The sequence below is a fragment of the Accipiter gentilis genome, chromosome Z, assembly GCF_929443795.1.
Source record: "Accipiter gentilis chromosome Z, bAccGen1.1, whole genome shotgun sequence".
NCBI lineage: Eukaryota > Metazoa > Chordata > Aves > Accipitriformes > Accipitridae > Astur > Astur gentilis.
In genome coordinates this window covers 77,050,070-77,073,510 of record NC_064919.1, presented here as the reverse complement: position 1 = coordinate 77,073,510, position 23,441 = coordinate 77,050,070, and the positions used below count along the sequence as shown (strand labels likewise).

Below are 23,441 nucleotides of genomic sequence, written 5' to 3'. Positions count from 1 at the left end.
CATCCCTCAAAAGAAAAAAACAACATGCCCAGAACTTTTGAATGTGCAAAATATTCAAGTAAAGCACCTGCTAGAGGAATACGCTGGATTTTCTCATATGTCAGAGGGAAAATACTCAGAGTCATTTGAATTAAGATAAACTAGATTCCTCTTCAGAGTCTTCACTAGAGATTAAGGGTCTACACCAACCTATACCTAGCTAGCTCTTTGCTGCAAATCTTGCCTTTCAAGTAAGCCATCACCTTCTCGATCCAGAAGGTTGCAGAAACGCCTAATGATACATCCTCACCTATGGAACTTTTGAAAATTATTATATGTTTAAGAAAGAAAAGCAAGTCAGAGTGCAGAAGTATTTATTATTGGAATACTAGTGAGGATTTTGATGTCTGACTGTGGTCCCTCTTGATTTCCTCTTCTGATGCAACTGAAATCATTAGCCATTTTACTGGAACATAAATTGTAGTCTAGGTATAAGATAAGTTAGTGAGGAAAATCTCTGAAGTGTTCAGACAGCCAAACACTAGAAATACTTTAGGAAAGCAAGCATACACATTCTACAAAGCACAGTATCGTTCACAAGAAATTTGTCAGGTACCCCATCAATCTGCCACTGCGTTAAAGAATAAATAATGAACAGCAACTGCTGTCGACTACCGAAAGCACTAAAGCCAAATGCTATTGCCCAGCTTTTCAAGCATGTACACAGGCATACATTACATAGACACATCTCTTCACTAAAATGAAGACAATAAAAAAACGTAACTTTGCTGAAGAGGAGGCAACTAACACATGCACACTGCTGAACTCTTACAAGACCCCTGAACAAATCAACACTTAAAGAATCTGACTGTTGATTTAGGAATGAAAAGACAAACTTAGAAGCCTAACTTTCAGCATCATTAAGTGTATACTCATGCAGTTAATGACTTCAAATATTTGCATGGCTCTTGCAAAGCCACCTTCCATCAGGGTCCGATCTCTATTCTCCGTACTTGGTGCAAAATTAAGATGCAATTAGTTTGTTCCATAACCTGCAAATTGATTTCTACACTCCCTGCTACTGTCACTCAGCATAAAATCTGATATTTATTTGAAAGAAATGTTTAATTAGAACTGGTGCTTAAACTCTCCACATCAGGTATTTCACTCAAAAAACCCAAGTCTTCCCACAGCAGTAAGCAAATATAGCAGGATCAGAAAAATAGCTTGCATCCTGCCTAGATCTAACAACCAGAAGCTTACAACACAAGCCTTGCACACATTCAGTGTCTCCTAGAGGTGGGCTAAACCTGGCTGGCAGCTAAGACCCTCATAACCGCTCCCTCAGTCCTGTCCTGTCCCCCCCCCTCAGCAAACAAAACAGAACTAAGTGATGCAAAACACTCACCACCTCCCAAAAGCAGAGGGATGCCCAGCCAGTCCCCAAGCAATGACCACCTACCCACTCCCTCCCTTCCCTCCCTTTTTGTTGCTGACCATGACACTATACAGCATGGGATATCCCTCTGGCCAGTTGGGGTCAGCTCTCCTGGCTGTCATCCCCCCCCAGACTTGTGTACACCAACCTACCCACTGGGGGGTGGGCAGAGTGAGAAAGAGAGGTGGCCTTGATGCTGTGCAAACACTGTTTAGCAACAGATAAAACATGGGTGTGTTACCAACACTGTTTTGTGTCATCGACACTGTTTTGGTCAAAAATCGAAAACACAGCACCATACTGGCTGTTATGAAGCAAATTAACTCTATCCCAGCCAGGTCTAGTATACTTCTCTTAAAAACAGTAAGAAAAAACTAAATCCAGTATATCCTTCTCCTATAGACAATGCAGGTCTAATATTGGCTGACTAATAAGTGGAAGTTTCACTAACTTTGACCACTAACTAGGCCACATTAAAACTACAATTCCCTCCTCCAGGCTTATAAATACACTGTTATCTGTCCCCAAATACAGCACCTATCCTTCTCTTCTACCTTTTCCTCTACAATGTTCACAATTTAAAACACTATGTAAAGCACTGTGTTATTTCAAATTGGGGAGCTATACAATGTTTCATTTTGAGGGATTTGCATTTGGTCATTAATGTGAACGGATTTCCAGAGTCATGTTTTGGGTGTTTAAAAAAAAGATTGTATTGTCTAAAATTCCCCTAGTTTCCTTTCAGTTTGGGTTTTTTTTCAGAAAAGGTCTCTCACTTGTTTCACTTATGGAGGTGCAAACAATTTTCAAGAAACAGTCTATCTCATGATAATGCCATGTCAACATTTTCATTACGAGATAAAAAAATTCCACTCATTGCACTGTCCCTGCATTAAAAGGAGCAAGTTCTTCCATTTAATACTTAACATGTACTAACTGTAAACTGAAAGTCTCAGACACAGATGCAGATGCCACTAAAGCAGAAGTCCCATTTATATATCCAGCACAGGCAAGGAGTTGCAATTAGCACTTCCTAAGTGATTAGTACAGATCGAACATCCATCTGGCATTTACCTCAACCTAGCTGATAAACATTATACCTGCCTTCTCCACCGTGCAATGCAGAACATGTACTGAAATGGCAACCAACATAATACATATGGAATGTTTTCCTCGTGATAAGACTGTTGAACATCTAAGTGCCAAAGTAAAATCAGGTGTCTACCGAAGTAAAAAATGGAAGTGCAATGTGCTGCGCTGTACAAGAATGATTGGCTAAATATAAATAGAAACTTCATGGTACAGCCCATGTACAAAAGACACCTAGCCTGGCAGTTAAGTACTCTGTAAATAATACAACCACATGATGCTATCTAGAAAGACTATAAAGGCAGATGATTAGAAAGTGGATAGGAATAAGCAGCTTAAAAGAGTATCAGCAACAGAATGATATGCAAAAACGCAAACAGACTAATTTCCCAGTGTGATGAATAAATCCTGTAACATCCACAAATAATACAAGAGCTATAACACCTATCCAATTACAAAGATCTAGCTTACAAGGCATACTATTTTATTATCTTAATGGTCCATCACAAATGGGGGGTGGGGTTGAAATGCAGTAGTTTAGCATAGGATATACTGAGGGAGGTGGGGAAAACTTGGCATGCATAATACTGGTTTGCACTTAAGACAGTACCACACACCTTTGTGTTCCTACTCATCCAGGCTTACATACAGTGCACTTAAGAGGAAAAGAATGGCTATGAACTATTTTATGTGTACCCTTGTAATTTTTACATCTGAAAAGCATATGTGAAATCATTCTGCAGTAATGTTTTATGAATATTTCTGAAAGAAAATAAATTACTGAAGTAATTTAAGTAACAAGACCTGTTTGTAAGCTGGGAAAAACCCAGTTTTTCACGTGCCAGGAAAGTGGCACATGATAGTCCATGCAGAGGAAACCAAGCCATGCATTTACTCCAGACTAGCTTCCCCTTCCCCTAGTAATGCAAAACAGAAGTGAGTACGTGCCGTAGTAATTATTTGCTCTGTGAGTAAGAAAAGTCATTCTTGACTATTCTGTCTGCAACACAGCCTGGTCAACTTAGCCTTGCAAAGAAGGCCTGTTACATGTAGCTTAACTAATTGAGATAAATGCTGCAATATGAACTACTTTAGGATCAGAGAACACCTGAAATAATACCACTTCTTCTTTAATATAAAATATTAGTTTTCAGTTCCACGATTACTTCCCCTCTAGCAATTAACAGCAATACTTTCTCATATATACTTCATGCAATTTTTTAAATAAAACCAGCTTGGTATAGGGAGAGAAGGAAGAGTTACATTTTTTTTTTTTTTTAAGAGCACTTCAAAAAAACTGAGAAGCAACACTAGACAGAGTTTTTGACAGAGTTTTTGTCTTTGCCCTAGTAGACAGCTTGACATGAAGGGAAGGACTACACTACACTCAAAGTTATCCAAGAATAAATAATATAGATTACAGATTAGCCATGCTATATACTAGCTGCATGCAGAACCACAAAATATAAACACCATTTCAACACATAAAGTCAACTTATATCCAAAATGCTGCTTCCAAATCAGCATATGCTCCAAAGAGCACAAAAGCAGGATTTACTCAGCAGCACAGTAAAGAGACACTTCGCTGCATCTTGCAGCACAGAGAATCGGGTACTCCTCCTCCTCCCACACCTCCTATCGTCTCCTAGCCCATAATTTATGTATGGACATGAAATATAAAAAAAAAAATACCAAAAAGCTGTGTGCAACTATGAAAGAAAGAATTTTTCACCACAGACATTACACACTTTGTTGTTATTAGGCCCTGAACATTTGAGAAAAAGCATGTCTTTGTCAAGGTTTCAACACATTCATACATCATTCTTCAACTGAAATGCGAATTCCCAGTTGACGCCTCTGCAAGTTTCACTCATTTGTCTCAAATTTTCCAGCAAAACTTGGGAGCTTTTGAGTTGACATTCAGGCTGTTGCTGAAATGTTTTTAAGGGAGGTAGGGGGGGTGCAGACTAAAAAGATATGAAGACTTTTCAAAACTTCATCATTTGTTACACAGGCAAATCCCCCAGTTTTCTGCATCAAAATATGAATTTCACAAAGCCAAATCTTAGTATCAGGGAAAATGCCACCCACATTTTGAATGTTTTCAAATTCCTATTTCACCTTCCAGAAAAATCCCTTTAGGATTAAAACTCAGTAACAAATCCAGACACTCCCATTTCTAAGAAGAATAATGAAAACTACATTTTAGCACTAATCTGATAAATACAAACCAGCACATCTGAAGCAGGCAAACTAGCTCTCCAATAACTTATTTCAATATGACAAAAAATGTCATAAGCTGGAAACCTCCACATGAAAAATTTGGACAAAAAGCTATGCTGCAACACTAAATCTTCAGCAATAAATGAAGTTTCTGAAGGCCAAACATGAGTAGCAAAGACCCAAGATAATTTCTGTACCTAACAAAGCGATTTAACATTACTTCATTCTCACAAATGACATTTTAGTCTTCACCAAAGAAAGGGCAAATAAAACAAAAAATATTTACTGTTGCAGTAGACCGCAGTACCTGACAATTATTTCAGCATATTTCACATGAGTTTTCTTTCAGCAAATAAGGAATTCATTACAGAGCAAAATAAATATTTTACCTTAGTAGGTGCCACATCTCTATAGCTGCTTCAATTTGTTTAGTTGTGGCACATTGTACAGAGGATATGGGCAGCTGCATGCATTGCTGTATTTGAACAGTTTCCCCGCGTGTACCAAGAGACCACTCCGAAAAGGAGGAAAAAACCCAAACACACAAGCAGAAAAAACCCTGCACCCACAAAAAACTTAAATGAACTTAAATGGAACAACAGTTGTAAAGCACAGCCACCTAGCTGGAACCTCCCCATTTTCTATGGGACTGAGTTACAAGATGTCTGGAAGAGCTGTAATGAACAAACTGGCCTGTACTCATCTCTTAGCTGTCATTTTTAAATAAGCTAACTTTCAATGTTTATCACTCCCTTCTTTTGGGAGTGATGACCTCAGATGCTTCAGTAATTCTACAGAATAACATCCTTTTTGCTGTGGCTTTGACCCATCCTACCACAATGCTATTTTTAACCTAATACAGCAAAGTATTTTATTTCAGTGAGTATTTTTTATTCCTATAGCAACAGGCTATTGCTCTACTCTAAATGGATGAACACGACTCCCTTTCCCAGCCATGTTTCTGAAGGGTTTCCAAGTAAGTGTAGGTGTTCTTGTGATGGTCCCTGAAGAATTCTAGTAACGTATTGCATTGCAGTGTATTACCTGCTCCTCCAAGGACACTGCATCTGTCATGTTATGCAAGCATGCACATATTTCAGCACATATCCCTTATAACCTATCTTGACTTTGGAACACAGAAAAAGTTATGTATACACAGAAGATACAAACAGAAGAGGAACCATTGGTGGAAAAGAGCAACCAGTATACATACATCAAGTACGATTTAATTAGGCCATACAGGGATGGGAAGCCATGTCCAGGAAGCATGTGCAAACGCAGTTAATTCTGTTCAAGCATTAAGCACAGGATTGAGGCATGCTGTGTTTGTTTTAGGGCAGCCAGACGTTCCCATCACTGAACCCATGCTGCAGAGACACCCAGGCAACAACTCAAAAGTTTTGCTGTGGTTGTTAACAATCATCACACTATCCTGAAAGCAGGATTCACATAAATATCTAACAATCTCCTAGAAACACTCAAATCCATCACTGCCGGGATCTTCCTGAAAAACTCTCTCCTAAAAAGACTCTGCCACCTACACTTACAAATTATAAATGGTAGCTCCATACATGCGAGGCATTTTGTATACAATTTACATGGTGTTAGGCCATATTCACCAGTGTTTAACTTTAGAAAAAAAAATCACCCCCAAAACTGAAACCTTATGTTATCAATGTGGATATCAGTGACTTTTCTGAGAAAGAAGCTGGTTTTTTGGCCAATTCAGACTCCTTTATTTTTTTACATTTTTTATTTATTTTAAACTCAACATTAAATTATTTTATCCTGTGGGAATAAACAGGAAGGATGTTACCAGTTTTAAATTTACTGGCTTTCAATTGAGCTTATAGCTCACACACCTGCCTTTGCCTTTCCCTTAGACTTTGTGTAGTTTCACAGTTATGCTTTACAGACCCTGTACTGCTCTTTTCTCTGCTTGCTGTCACAAGAAAGTCCCGCACAAATGTCATGGGGAATCAATTCTACTGGAAGTAAAAACTTTGTAAAATGCATACCCAGATGTGGAAAGTAAGCAAGTTTTGTTTACTTATCATTAGAACAATAGAGAACAACAAAATATATTCATCTTTGAAAATGAGTCTATAGTTTTATTTCCAGTTTTAAAAGCAAAAAGTGACAAAGTGGTTTACATAGTGTAGCTTGTACATAAGGGTAACAAGCAGACCCAAAACCAAAACACAAACCCTAGTGATTCACGTCTAACAAAGCACACAAACAGTGTATGCTACTGTTTCTGCACATAAGCTCCCAACCCCAGAGATAATATTATCATTCTTTTTGTCTGATGTCTCAACTGCAAAATCCCAAGGGAGTTATGGATATCCATGCCACTATAATCACTCAGTTCCTATTTCCTATACAAAGGAATATTAGATTACCTGCAGTGTGTGCCACTGCTGCACTTAGCAAAGTGAGATGATTTATAATTTTGATGCACACCAGTGCAAAGCTGGATTTTTAGGCCCAACGGTAACAATTAACTTTTCATATACCAGGAACACTTGCACTATATATTCTTTCTAGACAGACAGAATGCTCCTGACCTTGAAATCTTTATAGCCTAAGGCCCACAAATTCAGCAGATGTAGCACACAGTCCTGGGAAAAAAATAAGAGCTGAAAGATCAGCCAGTTTATCCCACCTTCCTCATGGCAAGACCTACCAGGCAATCCTGGCAGGCATCTGTCTTGTCACACGTAACTTACTTTCCCCCAACTATTCAGGCGTGTAGAAAGAGAAATGCATATACACACAAGTCTTTAATTCAACAGGTGGAAGGACACATCACTGGGAATACCTCAGTTTATCAGAATGCCATGGCAAGGTCCATCTAAAAAAAAAGGATTACAAGAATATGGCCTAAAATACACAATCTTAGAGAAAAATAACTTATGTTATTGCAGCAAGTGCATGTACAGATATAACCACACACATTGAAAAACAAATGTTAACTGGGAAAACTACTATTTAATCTATTCATTATCAATCAACAAATTTATTTTAGATGCAACATGCTGTCAAAGAACATGTAAGTTACCAACTTCCCTCCCCATTATTCTGTCCTCATGAACACACACGGTTTTAAGAGACTTCCACTCAAATCAATGAACTGGCTTACCACTAAAAAAAAAAACCCCAAAACCAAGCAAGCAGGTTGCTTAATGAATTCATATTATAGCTCATATCTAACATAAAGGCATATTACGCTTCACCATATGCCACATCAAATTAAACTGTTTCCTCGACAGGACTGAATTTCTGCTGTGTGCATGCTTTATATACTGATTACCTCTTTCAAATGAAACAAAAATTTGACACACTGGTAGAAGCACACCTTCCTCAAGGACTGTTATAACAATTAAGCTATAAATTCAGTAAAAACGCAGAATTATATAATAATGCCATTTCCTCATTTTGACACATTTCTCAATACTCAAGGCCCATTTTCGTCATATGTACCTCCCCCCCCCAGTTTTAAGACGTTTTTGACATGCATTAGTCTGGAAAGCCCTAGCAGAAAGGTCTGCTAAGCATCGTAAAGCACCCGAGAACCCCATAAGTACCGCAGAGTCGTGTCTGACAAAATACATAGGAGCAGACAAGCGCCCCACATTAGAGCCACGGGTAAGTTGTAGGAGAAAAGAGTATAAATATCACGGATCTACCCAGGCCTCCAAGTCAACCACCAACGCCGACTAGAGGCCCTGGCCCTCACCTTCAGGTCCCCGTCTTGCCCCAACCCCTACGCTGCCTCCCTCGAGGCGCTACGAATACGAGAGTCCCCCTGCGAACTCCACGTCCAAAGGGCGATCCCAACGCTCTGCCAGGCTCCCCCTCCCCAAAATCCCAGCACCTTACCCACCTCCTCCAAAACACCGAAGCTGTTCCAGCATGGGCCCCTACCCCCAGCAACACCTCTGCCCCAAACCCGCAGCAACACTCGCCCAGCAGCGCCCTTGCCCCCATCCCACCCACACCCTCGCCCCACTTAGGCTCCCTTTTCCCATCCACGCCCCCCATAAGCCGCCCCCCCCCCCCGCCCCCCAAACCGGTGTCCCCTCCGGCGCCCCGTTCCCGGGCACCACCGCCCCTCCTCAACCACCCCCCCGCCCAGCGCCCCTCACCTCGGCCCACCCCAGCCCCGCCGCCACGGCCCCGGCCGCACCTCACGGTCCTTGAGGCCCAAGAGCAGCACCTCCTCCATGAGGGTGAGCCGCGTTTCCTTGGAGTCGCCCTTCTCGTCCTCGCCGGAGTCGTCCCGGCGGCCTTCATCCTCCGGGCCGCCCCCCGCTCCCCGCTCCTTGTCGGCGGCGGCGGCGCTGCGGGAAGCCTCGGTCCGGCGCTGCACCAGGCCGGAGCTGCGCTGGGTCAGGGAAGTCATGGCTGGAGGCGGCGGGAGGAGGGCAGAGGCCCGCCGCGGGCGGAGGGTCTCGGCGACAGCTCGGGAGGCGGGGGGGAGGAGAAGGGACGGGAGACGCTCCCGCCTCCGCCCTATCCGCTCCGGGGCAGCGGCTGGCCGGCGGGAGTCATGGGGAGCGGGGCTCGGCCGCGCTGGGGGAGGCGGGCGGGGGCGGCGGGGACCGGCGTCTCCCCCTGCCGCGGCCGAGCTGGCGGAGGCGGCTTCTCCTCCAATATGGCGGCGCGGGCTGATGTCAGCGGAGGATGTGGCAGCGCCGGGAGATGGGGGGGGCACCGGAAAGGGCCGCGGGCGGGAGGGAGGAGCCCCGCCCGCGGGGCAGGGGGCGGGGGCGGGGACGGGGACGCGGCGGGTCGCGCGAGCGGCGGTGGCCGTTGGCGACCGTTACCGGCCGTTACCGCGGCGCTGTGTGGAGAGCGGTTAATCCAACGCTCCGACTGAGGAGCCGGCCGGTGCCCGGCGTGCCCTATCGCGGGGGCGGAGTGCAGCACTCTCTGAAACGAATGCCTTTTATCTTTAAAAGAAGTGCCGTATTTACACCCTGAAGTCTGCTCGGTTCCGTGGGTTTTTTTGCCACGAGGCCGTGTGCGATTGCTAGTGCAGCCCCCCCCAGGAATAGATCTCCGTATGTATACACATGCGTATGTATGTATATATGCTCGTCAGCTAAGCTCAGGTGAGCTCTCGACAGTCTTGACTTCAGACTGAGGACATGGAGTCCCTCGGCTCTGCGGTCGATGAGCGTCTTTTCAAACCTTCAGCCCTTTTCGAACGTGGCACACCAAAAACTCAAAAAACTGCTTATTAAGGCTAGATCCCATGTACGTTTCCAGGTAATGTACTTCACTGCAGAACAAAGGTGCTTGTGATGCGTGGAAGGCCTATACTTTCTAGTCCACAGTTAGGATGTTGCATTTGGCCATATCGAGATACATAGATATAAGCATACATAAAATGTGGATCCAAGATAGAAATAAAATAATGTGTATAAATATAGAATTACTTTTAGAGTTGGGTTTTTTTGGTTTTTTTTTAGGTGCACCCTGTTTACCAAGAGTTCCAAGTCACTTTGTAAGCGACTTCAGCCTCCATTGTTTCTCACACCCGCAGTTCTTGCATCCTTTGCTGTTCTGACTTGGTGATAATTCGGTATAGCTTCTTTGAGATCACTGGTAAGAACGAATAGCCAACGGACAAAACTGATCCCCAGAGGATCTAAATCACTCACAGACATGTGTGCTGCTCGTTCCTCTTTTGTGTTTTGAGGCCAGCTAATTATTCACAGTCCACTTACTGTGTGGCATTCTGATTTTTTTTATCTTTCTCGTTTTTTTAATTAAAATGTTTCGCTGTACCAGGTGCCAAACCAAAGCTTAAGGATATAACATCACTGTTACTTCTATCAAAGAAGCATTTGCATAAAGAAGAGTAATAGCATTACAAGATCTGTTTTCCGGAAATGTCTTTTCTGAGTAGTAATTATAGTCAAATATTTATTAGTTTAGTCCTATATGAGCCACTTGGATATTTTGCTGAGGATTGCAATCAAGATGACAAGCATGTAATTAACCCAGGTCATTGCTTTTACCTTCTTTTTACATAGTCACTCTGTTAGCTTTCTTCCTGTTCTTTGGAACTCCCAGGATTTATTGAGAATCATAATTGGGAGATCAAAAAGAGGTTCCAAAAAGCTCTTTTAAAAACCTGCATGCAAGTTATCCTGGCTGACTGATACAAATTACCTAGCTTAACTACCGCTGTTTAAATTTTTCTTAAAAGTACACTGTTAGTGGAAAGTATTTCATCTTTGTCCTGCATGATAATATTTACCTATTTCCCCAGAATACGAAGCTATTTATTGAACACATTTTTTAAAGCACTGTTAACAGTTCTTACATTTCTCTTTACTAATATCATTGTTAGAATTTGCCTTGCACCTACATTCAATTGCCTCTCTCTTTTTGGTGGCAAAAATCTCTCAACAACACTTACATTTGTTTAACTCCTAGATTTAATTAACAAAGCAATATTATCTTCTCCTTTCTCATCAAAAGAATGCACTGGTCAGGCAGTTACAATTATTTTCACTTTCCCACTACACTAATATGGCATTTGAACTATGTTTGGGTTTTGTCCTGATTGCCTGCTAAGGGTTAACTGATTGAATGTTCATTAGCAACTCCTAATTTATATATTTTGGTTTGGGTGCTTTCCTCAAAGGCCTCAAAGGACTCATAGTTATTTTCAGTTTTGTGAAAATCAAGTAGTAGCTTACTATATTAATGATTTGCCCACTTTTCTGTTTTTTATTACAGAAGTGATTAAATTAGGATCACTTGTAGGTTAATAAGAATTTTTAATTTTGATGATTGATTTCATTTTTATTAGGATGAGGTGTACTATGAAGTACTTATATTTGACAGTCACTTTTCTGATGTAGAAACTCAGGTGTTTGCACAAATTGAATGGTGTCATTTCAAACAAATATATTTTTTCATTACTAATTTCTGTTCTGAATCTTTATCTAATGAGCCTAAACTAATAAGCTGGGTGTGAATCAAATTAAGAATGCGTATGATTGAATTTGGAGCCAGTTAACATTTTCCTTTTACACCAGTGCAACACTGATAGACAAAACCAAAATTTGAATGGAAACGATAGCAAACAAGACACATTTCAGCACATGAATTTGTTGGTGTTGGTCCCTTCTACATGACTGAGAGCTGGTGTGTTGGCGGGGACTGCTTGATTTGTTGGATCTCTGCCTAGGAGATCCTAATGTATCATGTCACAACTGTATTACCTGCAATTTATTTTACAGTATCAAGCTGTATTTGAAAAATATTTCTGAGTCATATATGGCTTTATCAGGAGTTCAGAAGGCTGTAACCCCTGACACTCTGTTTGGCACTGGCCGCTGCAACATGGGGTTCATGTCATTTGGGTTGTCAGTGGGCATGTCACTGAGTACACACTCCCCTTCCTCCCCCCATCCCAATGCCAGTGGCATCCAACCTGAGAGCTGAGGCCCTACATCTTTGAAACATTCTGTGAAGAACTAATAATGCAAAAGCACAGGCTGTAGTCTATAAATAATTTCGTTTAGGCTTGCAGTAAATTGACCTTTTAGCGCATCCTTGTTTATTCTTAAGCTCATATCTGAGAGAATTTCTATTAACAGTTGCCGATGAGTCTAAGTTATCTTTACTAAATGCAGTACACTTCAAAAGTAGCTAGGTTTTTTGAACTGCTGCTAGCCCACTGGGAATTTGAAATAAAAGGGAAAATAGCAAAGATACAGATCAGACTCTTATTTTGTGTTGTGCTCCTTGCAGTTGCCATGATTTACTTCACTGTGGGAGCTGGGCTTACCTCAGTGATGTCAGCAGAAATGCAATTGACAAACCAGGTGCAAATGTCTGTTAGAACAGCAGGTCAAGCAAAGAGTAACTTTATTTAACAGCTGAAGCAGGAGGTCACATGCTATTAACTATCGACAGATGTAACTTGAACATCACAAGCATGACATACAGCTGGTTAAAGCAAGAAGTTGCAGAGGTCTCAACCTAACAGATGTGCCAGGCTCTGAAACTTAAGACATAGTGGATAAATGCTAGTGATACAGTCACAGCATCATAACAAGATACTGCTGGGCAGATTCTTCTCTTGAAGGACGATTAGATTAATAGCGTGTACATGTTCTGAAGTTGACAGCAAGAATACAGGACCTGTTTTCTAGAAGAAGGCTGCTGACTCTGATGCGGCTTCACCATCCAGTGGTTTCACCCGTCAAGCTTGTTTACATTCCTGCCTGTATGTTCCATTCCCTCCCAGTGAAAGTTTGCCACTCCCAATGATGCCACTAAAAAACAGTGTCAGGTGGAGCTGTGGCCTGAGCCCCTGTAAGGATCTGACTTAAAAACAACAGCCAAAAAAAATCATGTTTACCTGTATCATTTCAGGGATCTATTGACAGGGCAGCTTCACAAATAGACACCATATCATTACTGAAGGAGCACTGAGCTGGAGTACAAAATGCAGAAACCCAATGGCCAGGAGCAAAGGGAGACAGAAATTTCTTAAGGCCAAACCATCTTTGAAAGCATGCCGATTACAAACATGCTGCTTGAGTGCTAGAGTAGACATTAATGCCAGAACACAACTGGAAGGAACAAACTATCTTCAGATTTGTTCTATTGAATATTATCAGCGTATTCTCCAAGAACAGGATTTTCACTTCCAGTAAGAATCCAGATGCTGAAAGGTACAGAGTGACGAGAGGAGCTCAGAGATATGGGACAAGAGAACTGAGCAGACTGATGTGTGATACTGTAAGTGGGAAGAAACTAGAGACAATGATCAAATGACTGTAGAAATCGTGTCTAGTACACAGTGGTCACATAATATTCTGTCTTTTGGTTTCAGCTGTTTTACTCATACTGTTCTTCTCATTACTAAGTAAATCCTTCACTAGCCAGTGCAGACCAGCTGGGATTTTCTTGTTGGTCTTAGGAATGAATGTTCCAACACTAGCAGCAAATTTTTCTAAGTAAGAAGCGCTTACTGGTATGGCTCTTTCTGTCCGTACAACAAACCCTTGCTTTGACAGCTTTTAATGCTCAGTAGTTAGACATTGTTTAAATTAATCTGTTTACAAAATCAAAATTTGCCAATATATCTTTTCCAATAAGCCTCCTTTTAAGGTTCTCACTTGGGATTATTTAAGAATGATGTTTGAGGCTTCTCAAAACCACAGAGAATTACCACTTTTAGTGGCATAGTGCCAGCTGATAACACCTAGCTTATATAAAATCAGGTGCAGCCACTAAGTTAGTAATAAGATTTAACTTCAAGGGGCTTTGACTTAATAATTTAGTGCTGCTTTTAATTTTTGTATATACAAAACCAATAAATTGTGGTTTTTTAGAGAAAGAGTGACAGGCATTTTAGGAAGACCAAAGGCAGATATGCAAAGGTGTTATTCACATTTGCTCATTTCAGAAAGGTTTTCTTTATTTTGAGTATTTCCAGATCCTGTCATTTTCTCATCTCCTGTGGAGTTCAAATGATTGCTAGTTCCCAAAATCTTTGTATTGTAATAGCATCTTCCTCCTTGTATCTGAGTGTTACTGTTCAAGTAGCAAGAATCTGTATTGGTTATTTTAATATTACAATTGTAGTACTGAAATCATAAGGACAAAAGTATCAGTCGAGGTGCTGTTTGTAATGAAGATGTGCTTTCATTTCTACACAGGAGTCAAGTTCAACATCACTAGGAAAAATATGCAGCTTTCTTAGCAGATGTTCATTGAGTAAAATGAGTCCCATGAAGCCTTCACCAAAACTGTGGTGTTTTGGCAAAATTTAAAATGTTTAGTGCAGTGAATTTTATACAAATTCAGTTTTGAAAAATCTTTATTTCACTGCCTAATGTAACAAATGCTTTACTATCTGTTCCTTGTAAAATATATAAATACTCATCAACTCATTAAAAAATACATAAAGCCAGATGGTGCAAAGAAAATGTTTCCATGGAGTTGTAATTTACAATTTAAATAGTGATTAGAACAGTATTCTTGTTGTCTAATTAGAGAGTACTTGTGTTCATTCAGAAGTGTGTGTAGAATAATGTTGATTACTCTTGGTAGGTTTACACCCTCTCGTTATGACCGAAGACCGACACAAGGAGAATCAAATAATGAGTGGTGATTTTAGAACAGTAAATGTGAGGCAAACAGAGCCATGACATTAGTCAGGGAGAAGAATATGAGGTTTCCAAGAACCAGTGGTTGTATCAACTCAGCAAAGGTGTGTGAGCAGCTGGGGCAGGGGAAAAGAAATGTTTGGCAACAGCCATCTCTGAGTCTCTATAGAGATTGTTGTAAAGAAAATAAAGCTGCATTTTCAAGTTACCTTGTTCCTGAGAAATCAGCCAAGTGCATTGCAATGGCTCTTCTGCTCCTGGTGGTGGTTGCATACCCTGCTTGTGCTGGATGGTTTGTACTTCTGACGGCAGCCAAGAGGTTGCGATCGCAGTGAACACCGATAATACCTTCTATCCAGGGAGCAAAAAAACTTTGATAAACTTTTGTAGCTTAAACATGCAGGCATCTCTGGGTTACGCTTCTTGCTGATTCATTCAAGAGTCAAACCTGGATGGATGCATGTCTATCTAGTTTGTTACATTTAAAGTTGGCTTTGTTGGCATAGAAGAATAAATCTTGTGCAAGTCAAATCTTGGAGAGCGCTATGTCTCACTATCTTGTTGTGAAATTCTTTGCACAGTTGTTGCCATCACAACCTGCTAGACACCTAACACGGATCTGATTATGACAGAGGGTTCTTGCATTGCTTGTTCAGTTATACGAACTACTGTCTTGCTTATGGCCACTTATTTTGCATTACCATCTTTTTCTTTTTTTTTTAAAGGTACAAAGTTGTTGCAAAAGGTAGCTATAAACAGGGCAGAAGAAGCTTTCCTATTCTCTTGAATCCATTTACCATTAAATTATAACTTCAAGTCAGGACATCAATACCTGTCTGCCTCAAAGCGTCACACTTAAAGTAACAGCAATATGTGGCAAGTGACCATCAGATTGCTTCCCCACGCTGATGCAGGCAGTTGCAGGACTACCTACAAAACATAGCCTACCTTTTGGGCCTCCCAAAAATCTGCCTGGCACAGCTACCAGAGGAAGACTGATGCTCACAGCAATGAGCTATGTCACTGAAGCCAGGATTAGACCTTCAGGACTCTAATGACTTCCCCAGGGAGGAGAGAGAAAAAAGGATTAGCAGCTAAATTACCACCAGTTACAAGTTAAAAACAAAAACTTAGTGGAGAAATCCAGCTGATGACTGGTAATAGAAATGCATCCAGCAACCTAAGAAGGTGTCCCTGGTGTGGTCCAGTAACCTCCAAATACCACAGATGCATCTGCAAGGGAGACCCTTGGCTACAGCGGGAATGAGAGAAGCTGCACAGCATATCAGTAATTCACCGGCATAGAGAGCAAGTCAAGTTCTCTGTCTGGTTTATAAGTCATCTTTGGGAAAAAATTAAATCTCATTCTGGTCTTGCTGAGATACAGCAAATGACATACAAGCTTCCCATATTTAACATGGAATATGTCACACTGGTGAGCCAGCCATCTGTATCAAGGTGTCCTGCTTTGGTATGTATGGTCTTTTCTCACTAAAATTTTTCCATAACATGACTTAGCCCCCAGCTTAATTCTTTTTGCCAAAGGATAAAACCATTTTACTTAACAGCTATTTATTACACAGTTAAGTCCTTCAGAGAGAAAAAGAAAAAAAATACTCAAAAAATTCCCCCAAACTAAAACTAGTCTCATTGCTCATATCCTAAGTTACGCAGCAGCAAATGCAACTCTTGTGCTTCTACAGAACAAACACAAGAGCAGAAGACACTTAAGCTTTTACTGGCCTTAAGAATCAAAACACACCTGTGGCTGAAATCCATTGAGGTGATCTCTCACTGCTTACAGTAGGAGAGCAGGACCAGGCACTACGCCAAAGCAAAGAAGGCACTCCCTATCCTAGAAGCATGGTCCCACTCTGAAACACAGCTCTGTAAAAAACAAATGTAGGACTTTCCCTCTTCTTTCAGTCAAATGGGCTCTGTTTTCCTAGCTGCAAACTCAGCCTGGAACTGGAGAACCAACTTGGCACTTCACCATCAGTCGTAAACATCCTGCAGCCAAAACCAAAGCATTACTTATATCTGCATGGCCCCAGGATTCTAAGTGGGCCTCATATGAATGTCATGCTTGAATATATGTTTGCTAATCATTGTTAATATAAGGTTAATACAAGGTGCTAAGTGTTTCTAACATCCTGTTTTACAAAAGGAGCTATTTCTGATACTTCACAAGGCCATGTTGCTTTTAGGTATACTACTGCAATGGAACTAAGAACTTCAGCAAAGAATTTTTATGAAAGTCTACTCCAAGCTGACAATAGCAGGGACTTTATTTTGCCATTAACTTAAGGAAATATGGCATGGAATATATAGGAAGACCAAAACTGTTTAAGGAAGAAGATGCCATTTTTTACCACTTTCCACTGGCAAGACCATATTGGAAAGATACTGTTGCACAGAAAGAATTCTGAAATTAGAAAATACATAGATAGATAAAAATACTTCAAAGTAGACTTTTTACTGTGTCTTTTCAGCACAGCTGACAAAAATAAAAAAAGATCAAGATTCCTAATTCTGCTTCATCTGCCAGTTTCCTTTCCACAGGAAAAGATCTTTCTTGATCTGGGCAGTTGGCCAGCTCAGAGTCCGATAGGCTACTCCAGTTAGGAATAAGGCATCTTTGATGCCGTTTGATTTATTTACAAAAATATACAACCCTGCTTCTTTAAGCACCGTATAAATCCAATGCTGGAGACAGTTTCTTTAAACACAGCTCTTTCAGCCAGCACCTGACCCAAGAGCCCTTTCGCAAGGCTTCTCTTACCCAATCTCCACAGAGCAATACATTTCATGCTCCTCACCGCCATTGGCTACACCTCAAAAATCTGATCTAATTGACACACCAAGGTTACCAATGAGCAGTTACACAGCTATTGCCTGCCCCAATGTGGGACAGACTGCTTAAACTTCCATAGCTCAGCAGTGAGGAGTTGGTGACAGCCACACCAAGATTACTCACTTAACTAGTGCAACGCGTACTTTCTCACAGTAGGCCCAGGGAGATGTTCAAGAGACCTGGGAAATACAAATCAGTGGGCGATTTTTACTGAGCAATATCTTCCTGCAAGTGTAGCTACCTGGGTGGTACCTACTAGCAAACCAATAGTTAAATGAATTGAACAAAAGCTAACATAGATGCATGAAATACATTTTCTATACCTTTAAAACTCAGCCATACATAAAGGGACTGAAAATCCCACCATGAATTCTTTCTAAAAACTCAGACAGCCAAACAGATGCTGTTAAAGGGTGCAACTAATCGTTTGTGGTGGGTTGACCATGGCTGGATGCCAGGTGCCCACCAAAGCTGCTTTACCACTCCCCTTCCACAGCAGAGCAGGGGGAGAAAATATGACGAAGGGCTTGTGCATCATGATAAGGGGAGGGAGAGATCACTCAACCAATTACCGTCACTGGCAAAACAGACTTGACTTGAGGTAAATTATTTATTGCCAATAAAACCAGAGTAGGTTAATGACAAATAAAACCAAATCTTAAAACACGTTCCCCCCACCCCTCCCTTCTTCCTGGGCACAGCTTCACTCCCAGATTCTCTACCTACCCCTCACGTCACACGTTGTCTCTGCTGCTCCTTCCTCCTCAGGGGCAGGACTCCTCACACTCTTCCCCTTCTCTAGTGTGGGGTCCCTCACACAGGAGAGAGTCCTCCACAAGTTTCTCCAGCGTGGGTCCTTCCCACGGGCTGCAGTTCTTCATGAGCTGCCCCAGTATGGGTCCTTTCCATGGGCTGCAGTCCTTCAGGCACAGACTGCTCCAGCGTGGGCTCCTTTCCATGGGGCCACAGGTGCTGCCAGGTGCTCCACAGGCACATCCTCCTGCTCTGACACGGCATTCTGTGCAGGCAGCTGGTGGATATGTGCTCCATTGTGGACCTCCATGGGCTGCAGGGGGACAGCCTGCCAGACCCAATACAGTGTTTCTTTTCTCCCACAGGTCCATGGAAAGATAGCTAATCCTCATTTCCTCACTTAAAATAATTCCTTTTCAGTCCTGTGATTAAATCTACCTTTTCAACTTCAGTTTGGTACTCTCAGATATTAACTGACTGAATGTAACTTTTCAAAAGAAATTTCTTGGTGGGGGAACAGCCATATACAATGCTTCTCTGACAAATGCAAAGATGTAAGTCAACTTTTCCCTCTGAGTGTGCGTTGCAGCCGGGGACACATTTGCCTTGTGAGGGTGGAGCTGGTAGGCAGCAGGTTGTATATTAATAACTGAGAGTGAAAACGTTCAAGAAGGGGAAGAAGGATGTCTACCAGCCTAGACAGAATATTAATGTCAGCAGCCAGCACCTGTAGGGCTATTATTACTTCAATAAGATCCAAAGATTATGAAGAAACATTTATGTTCAGTCATTTCCTGGTGCCTAAATGAGTCTGGGTCCCTGGTAATTGTATTTCAGCTGTTTCCAGCATCCATTATTACCTGCAGAACTCCAGAGGCCTTCCATATTCATGCAGCCTCTACTTAATACCAAGACATTAAGTAATGGTTTTACTACTAGAGTATTTTATTTCAGTAACTAGCCCTTTTTATCATCATCTCTGCCAGATAGCTATTCAGCTGCAATTTGAATCATAAAAAGGGCCACTGCCTCAGAAATGACACTAGGTGGATAAATTTCCCTAGAAAATTAGGGTGTCTCAATCAGAATGGAGAGAGCTCCATCCTACACTTGAGACAGTGGTCTGCATACGGTCAAAGCAGATCACTAGCACTAAATCTAAATAAAAATGAAAAGTAAATAAGTAAGATATGCCAAAATGGAGTCGGGGGGGGGGGGGGGGGGGGTGGAGTAAGCAATGAGCTTAGCTGTATGTTGCTAAAGCTGTGGAGAAAAAAAAAGCAGGAATGCATCAGGAATCCAAAAATCACTTTCTGAGCAATGGTTGTTTTCAGATTACAAGTCAGAACATGCTTTTTGCTTTTCAACAGCCACACTCAATCACTGCTTAATCACAGCCCCAGCAGCACAGTTGTATTTAAAAACTCTCCAGTCCAAACCAAAGCACAGCATAAGGAACTACAGGCCTGAAGAGCATTGAAGTGTGTTTGATGGCCATAGATGGAATTAACAGGCTTTGTTTACCTTACCTTCCTACTGTAGCAAACAGGTCACATTCAATGCAACTGTACTTTAAATCACCCTGTAAGGCTTCTTCAGGCAACCTCAAACCAAAGGTGTTTTGGGTTGTGGTTTTTTCTTGTCTTTTTTTTTTTTTCCTCAGAAGTGTTAAATAACTGGAGTTAGCAGTGCATGCTACTTACAACATTTCAGCTAGCCACACATTAGATGTGGTTCCGAGGATTTATCTCTTTTTCAACAAAACAGCAGCTCAAGAGCTAGATTTACTGCACTTGTGGTTCCACCTTTCCCCTCGTCTGCTTTAACTGGGGGTTGCCTCTTGAAAAGGGCATCCTCAAACAATCTCCTCCCATTATTTCCCCTTGCACCCCCATAGGGTGATTTAGAACAACAAGCCGATCTCATAGAAAACTAATCCACAAAAGGAAAACATGTATTTCCATAAAATCAGCTGGCAGCTACATGAGACTAACAGCAAAGGTGGTGGGAGCGCAGCACTGGGCAGTGCACAGCAGGATGCCCTTTGGCAGCCATCCGCAGTTGCCCCCCATCGGGTGTAAGCTAAACCCAAACCCTGCTGGGAGAACAGACCATCATTCTTTGGTCACTTATGACTCTCCACTGCAGACACCAGTACAGCAAAGTACCAAAAGCTACAGGAGATACGCTGCATTAGAAAACACAGCTTGAGACTATCACCCTGCTTTTTCTTTGATGCAGTTTTTGTTTGTGAAAAGTGCTGCACAGGAGGATTTTAATTATTCTAAGTATTTTTTTTTAATTATTATTATTATTATTACAGGACAAAATCCAGAGCTGCCATGCTTCATAGTGGGAAGGAAGCAAGGGACCTCCTACTTTGAAAAGACTGGTTAAGTCATCTATAGTACTCGTCTGGCTTTCAAGTATTCCTTCCACCTCAGGAAAATGGAACAGAAAAAACTAAGTAGGGATGGTAGGCATAAAACCAATCTTTTCCAAACTGAAATGAACAGCCATGAGAAAAGCATGTCAAGAAAGATTTTTTTAAGAGTGAACCCACAGTGGAAAGTCCAGGATGGGAAACTAGAGAATGCAGGAAATGGCTTATAGGAAACAAACTGGATTCATCTGCATGTGGAACTTAAGGAGCTTAGTAAGAAGCATCCTGTTTTGATTTCTGAATGGGGGTCATAGTGAAAGTTGAAATATCTTCTTGCATCATCACCAAAACACGAAGCAATGAGCACTTACACCCTCTGCATAAAATCTGCTTCTCTGTTATCACATTCATACATCAACAGACTTTTAAGTCAATGCCTGTAGGAACACAAAAGAAAGTGAATCCCATTGACTGCAAAGTGAGCTAGCTAGCAAACCCCAAAAGCTCTGACATTTAAAAGCTTACTAGTGTTTATAAAATACTTGAAGATTTACACTTTTAGTTAGCAAAACTGTACATTAATTCTAGCTGTGTTAGCTGTTCTTAATTGGAAATTTTCTTCATATGAGAATAAAAATAACAATAAGGATTATAAGTGATCTTTCAGGAGTCATACAAATCTCAGTTGATTTCCAGGAAACTCAGTGGTTCCCTAGCCTCAATTTTGGCTCCTACCTACAGCATAATGAAAAGTTTATTTCAGAACACAAAACCAGACATTACCCAAAATAAAGAAAAAAAAAGTTGCAATAAGAGAAAACTGGGATACCTGATCTGATGGCAAATAAGAAGATTTTCCTATTTGGGATTAGCATCGGTTTTAGCCTGAAAACTGCAGACTTGAATCATGCCTGAGCTGCAGGTACAGGGGTTTTAGTTTCACTCTCCCACCCTGATTTCCTTAGTAACCACACAGGGCAGCTAATCAGTTTCCTCCCCACGCACCTGCACCAAAGCTTTGGAAACCAGTGGATAATTTTAATCATATTTGACAGAAACAGATTTCAAAAGTTACTAGATTCCAACAGGCAGTCTGGAGACTATATGGCCTGGCCACACCAAGTCATGTCCATTTTGTTGGTCCCTCAGGAACAGAGATACTGAATTTGGCTTGCCCAACAAGTTCGTAGCAATGATAAACTTATTAACTGCTGATACAGCACGCAACTTAAGAACAGAGAGGAGATAGATGGAGGGAAGACTGAAGATGCTGTGGTATGAGCAAGGGTAGGAAATGTCAGAACAAAGGATGAAGCTCAGGGAACTGTGGTGTGGCCAGATAAGTCAATGCCATGGGAAATCAGTCTTCATAGTTTTGCTGTTCACAAAATAAATTAACAAATGCACTTCCTAAGTATGTGTTATCTGCCTGCTTTAAACATCCAGCCGTGACACTAAGGGAAGTACTTACTTCATTTTACTGGATTGCTGAAGTAAACTGAGAAACCAAATGCTTGCTGGAAGTGGAACACCATGCTGCCATTGAGCAACAATGCTTATTGTTCCATAGGATTTCCACAAAGACATGGCTTCATGTTAGTCCAAGCGTGGCAGCATGAAGGATCCCTTGCCCAAACAAACACTAACCAAGATGTTAGCAGTCTTCTATTAAACTCTTCTCAGCCTCCATAACAAGGTTAAAGCTGATACTCTTTAAAGTCAAACTTACCTCCCAAGCAAGCCTCTCTGGGACAACAGAACTGTTTGCAGTCTCTACCATGTTCTTCCAACCACAGCCCAAACCACCCCATTTCTACTCCCTTTGTATTCAACATGGAGATACCCTCCCCACAAAATTGTTTCTCCAGCTCAAACATCAGCTATTCTCACCTTCTCTGTCCGCTCCTTTCCAAGATAACTCTACTATCTCACCAGGTAAGACTTCTGCCATCCTGCAAATGCTGACAAAAAGTATTTGTCACAAGTTAACCTTACCATAAAGCAAAATAGAGGACCCATGACCATGAGAAGGGTTCCCCCCCCCCCCGCATTTCATGCTGGAAAAGCATATATAGTTCTGTATATGGAATGCTCTTTCTAGACTGAAGAGTGTTCACTAATACATCTCCTCCCTGGCCCAGAAAATGAAGTCCATCCCACATAATTTCTAAAAAGAGTTTTATGCAAAACCTAGCTCTTTTCAGGAAAGTACCAGGCAGTAAATACTGCATATGAAGTTTCCAGCTAAACATTAGAATGAAGGTAACCTCTGGTGTGACAAAACTAATCCATAAGACATCCACAGCAGAAAGTATTCTACTAGCTCCTGAAGAAGTTATGATTTCGTGCTTTCAGCATGAATGGAAAAAAGCTTTAACTGCAGTAAGAGATCAGGAGACCAAGTTGGCTTTATAAAGTACATGTTTGCGTTCCAATATTGTGTACATCAATAGCTGAAAATTTTCACTAGTGAACACAGCCTTAAATCAAAGCCAAGTGGTCAAAGTACACTCACTGATCTTTAGAAGATGTGGGCAAGGCAGAGCCACACCTTGCATTACATGATCCAGCACTTCA

At 41.4% G+C, this 23,441-nt stretch overlaps 1 protein-coding gene and 1 long non-coding RNA gene across 2 annotated transcripts in view; one reads left to right on the top strand and one right to left on the bottom strand.

Annotated features, from left to right (window-relative positions):
• The window catches only part of GOLPH3 (golgi phosphoprotein 3), a 32,434-nt gene extending 23,041 nt beyond the window's left edge, over nucleotides 1-9,393 (bottom strand). The window contains exon 1 of the mRNA XM_049795312.1: nucleotides 8,919-9,393. Within this exon, the coding sequence (XP_049651269.1) occupies nucleotides 8,919-9,134 (216 nt within the window). The 5' untranslated portion in view covers nucleotides 9,135-9,393. The remainder of the gene's footprint in view (nucleotides 1-8,918) is intronic.
• A 361-nt stretch (nucleotides 9,394-9,754) lies between these two features.
• LOC126036015 (uncharacterized) lies at nucleotides 9,755-14,624 on the top strand. Its single transcript, XR_007505078.1, has 3 exons — nucleotides 9,755-10,003; nucleotides 10,207-10,342; nucleotides 12,506-14,624. It is a non-coding gene; the product is annotated as an uncharacterized LOC126036015 (long non-coding RNA).
• Nucleotides 14,625-23,441: the final 8,817 nt, after the last annotated feature.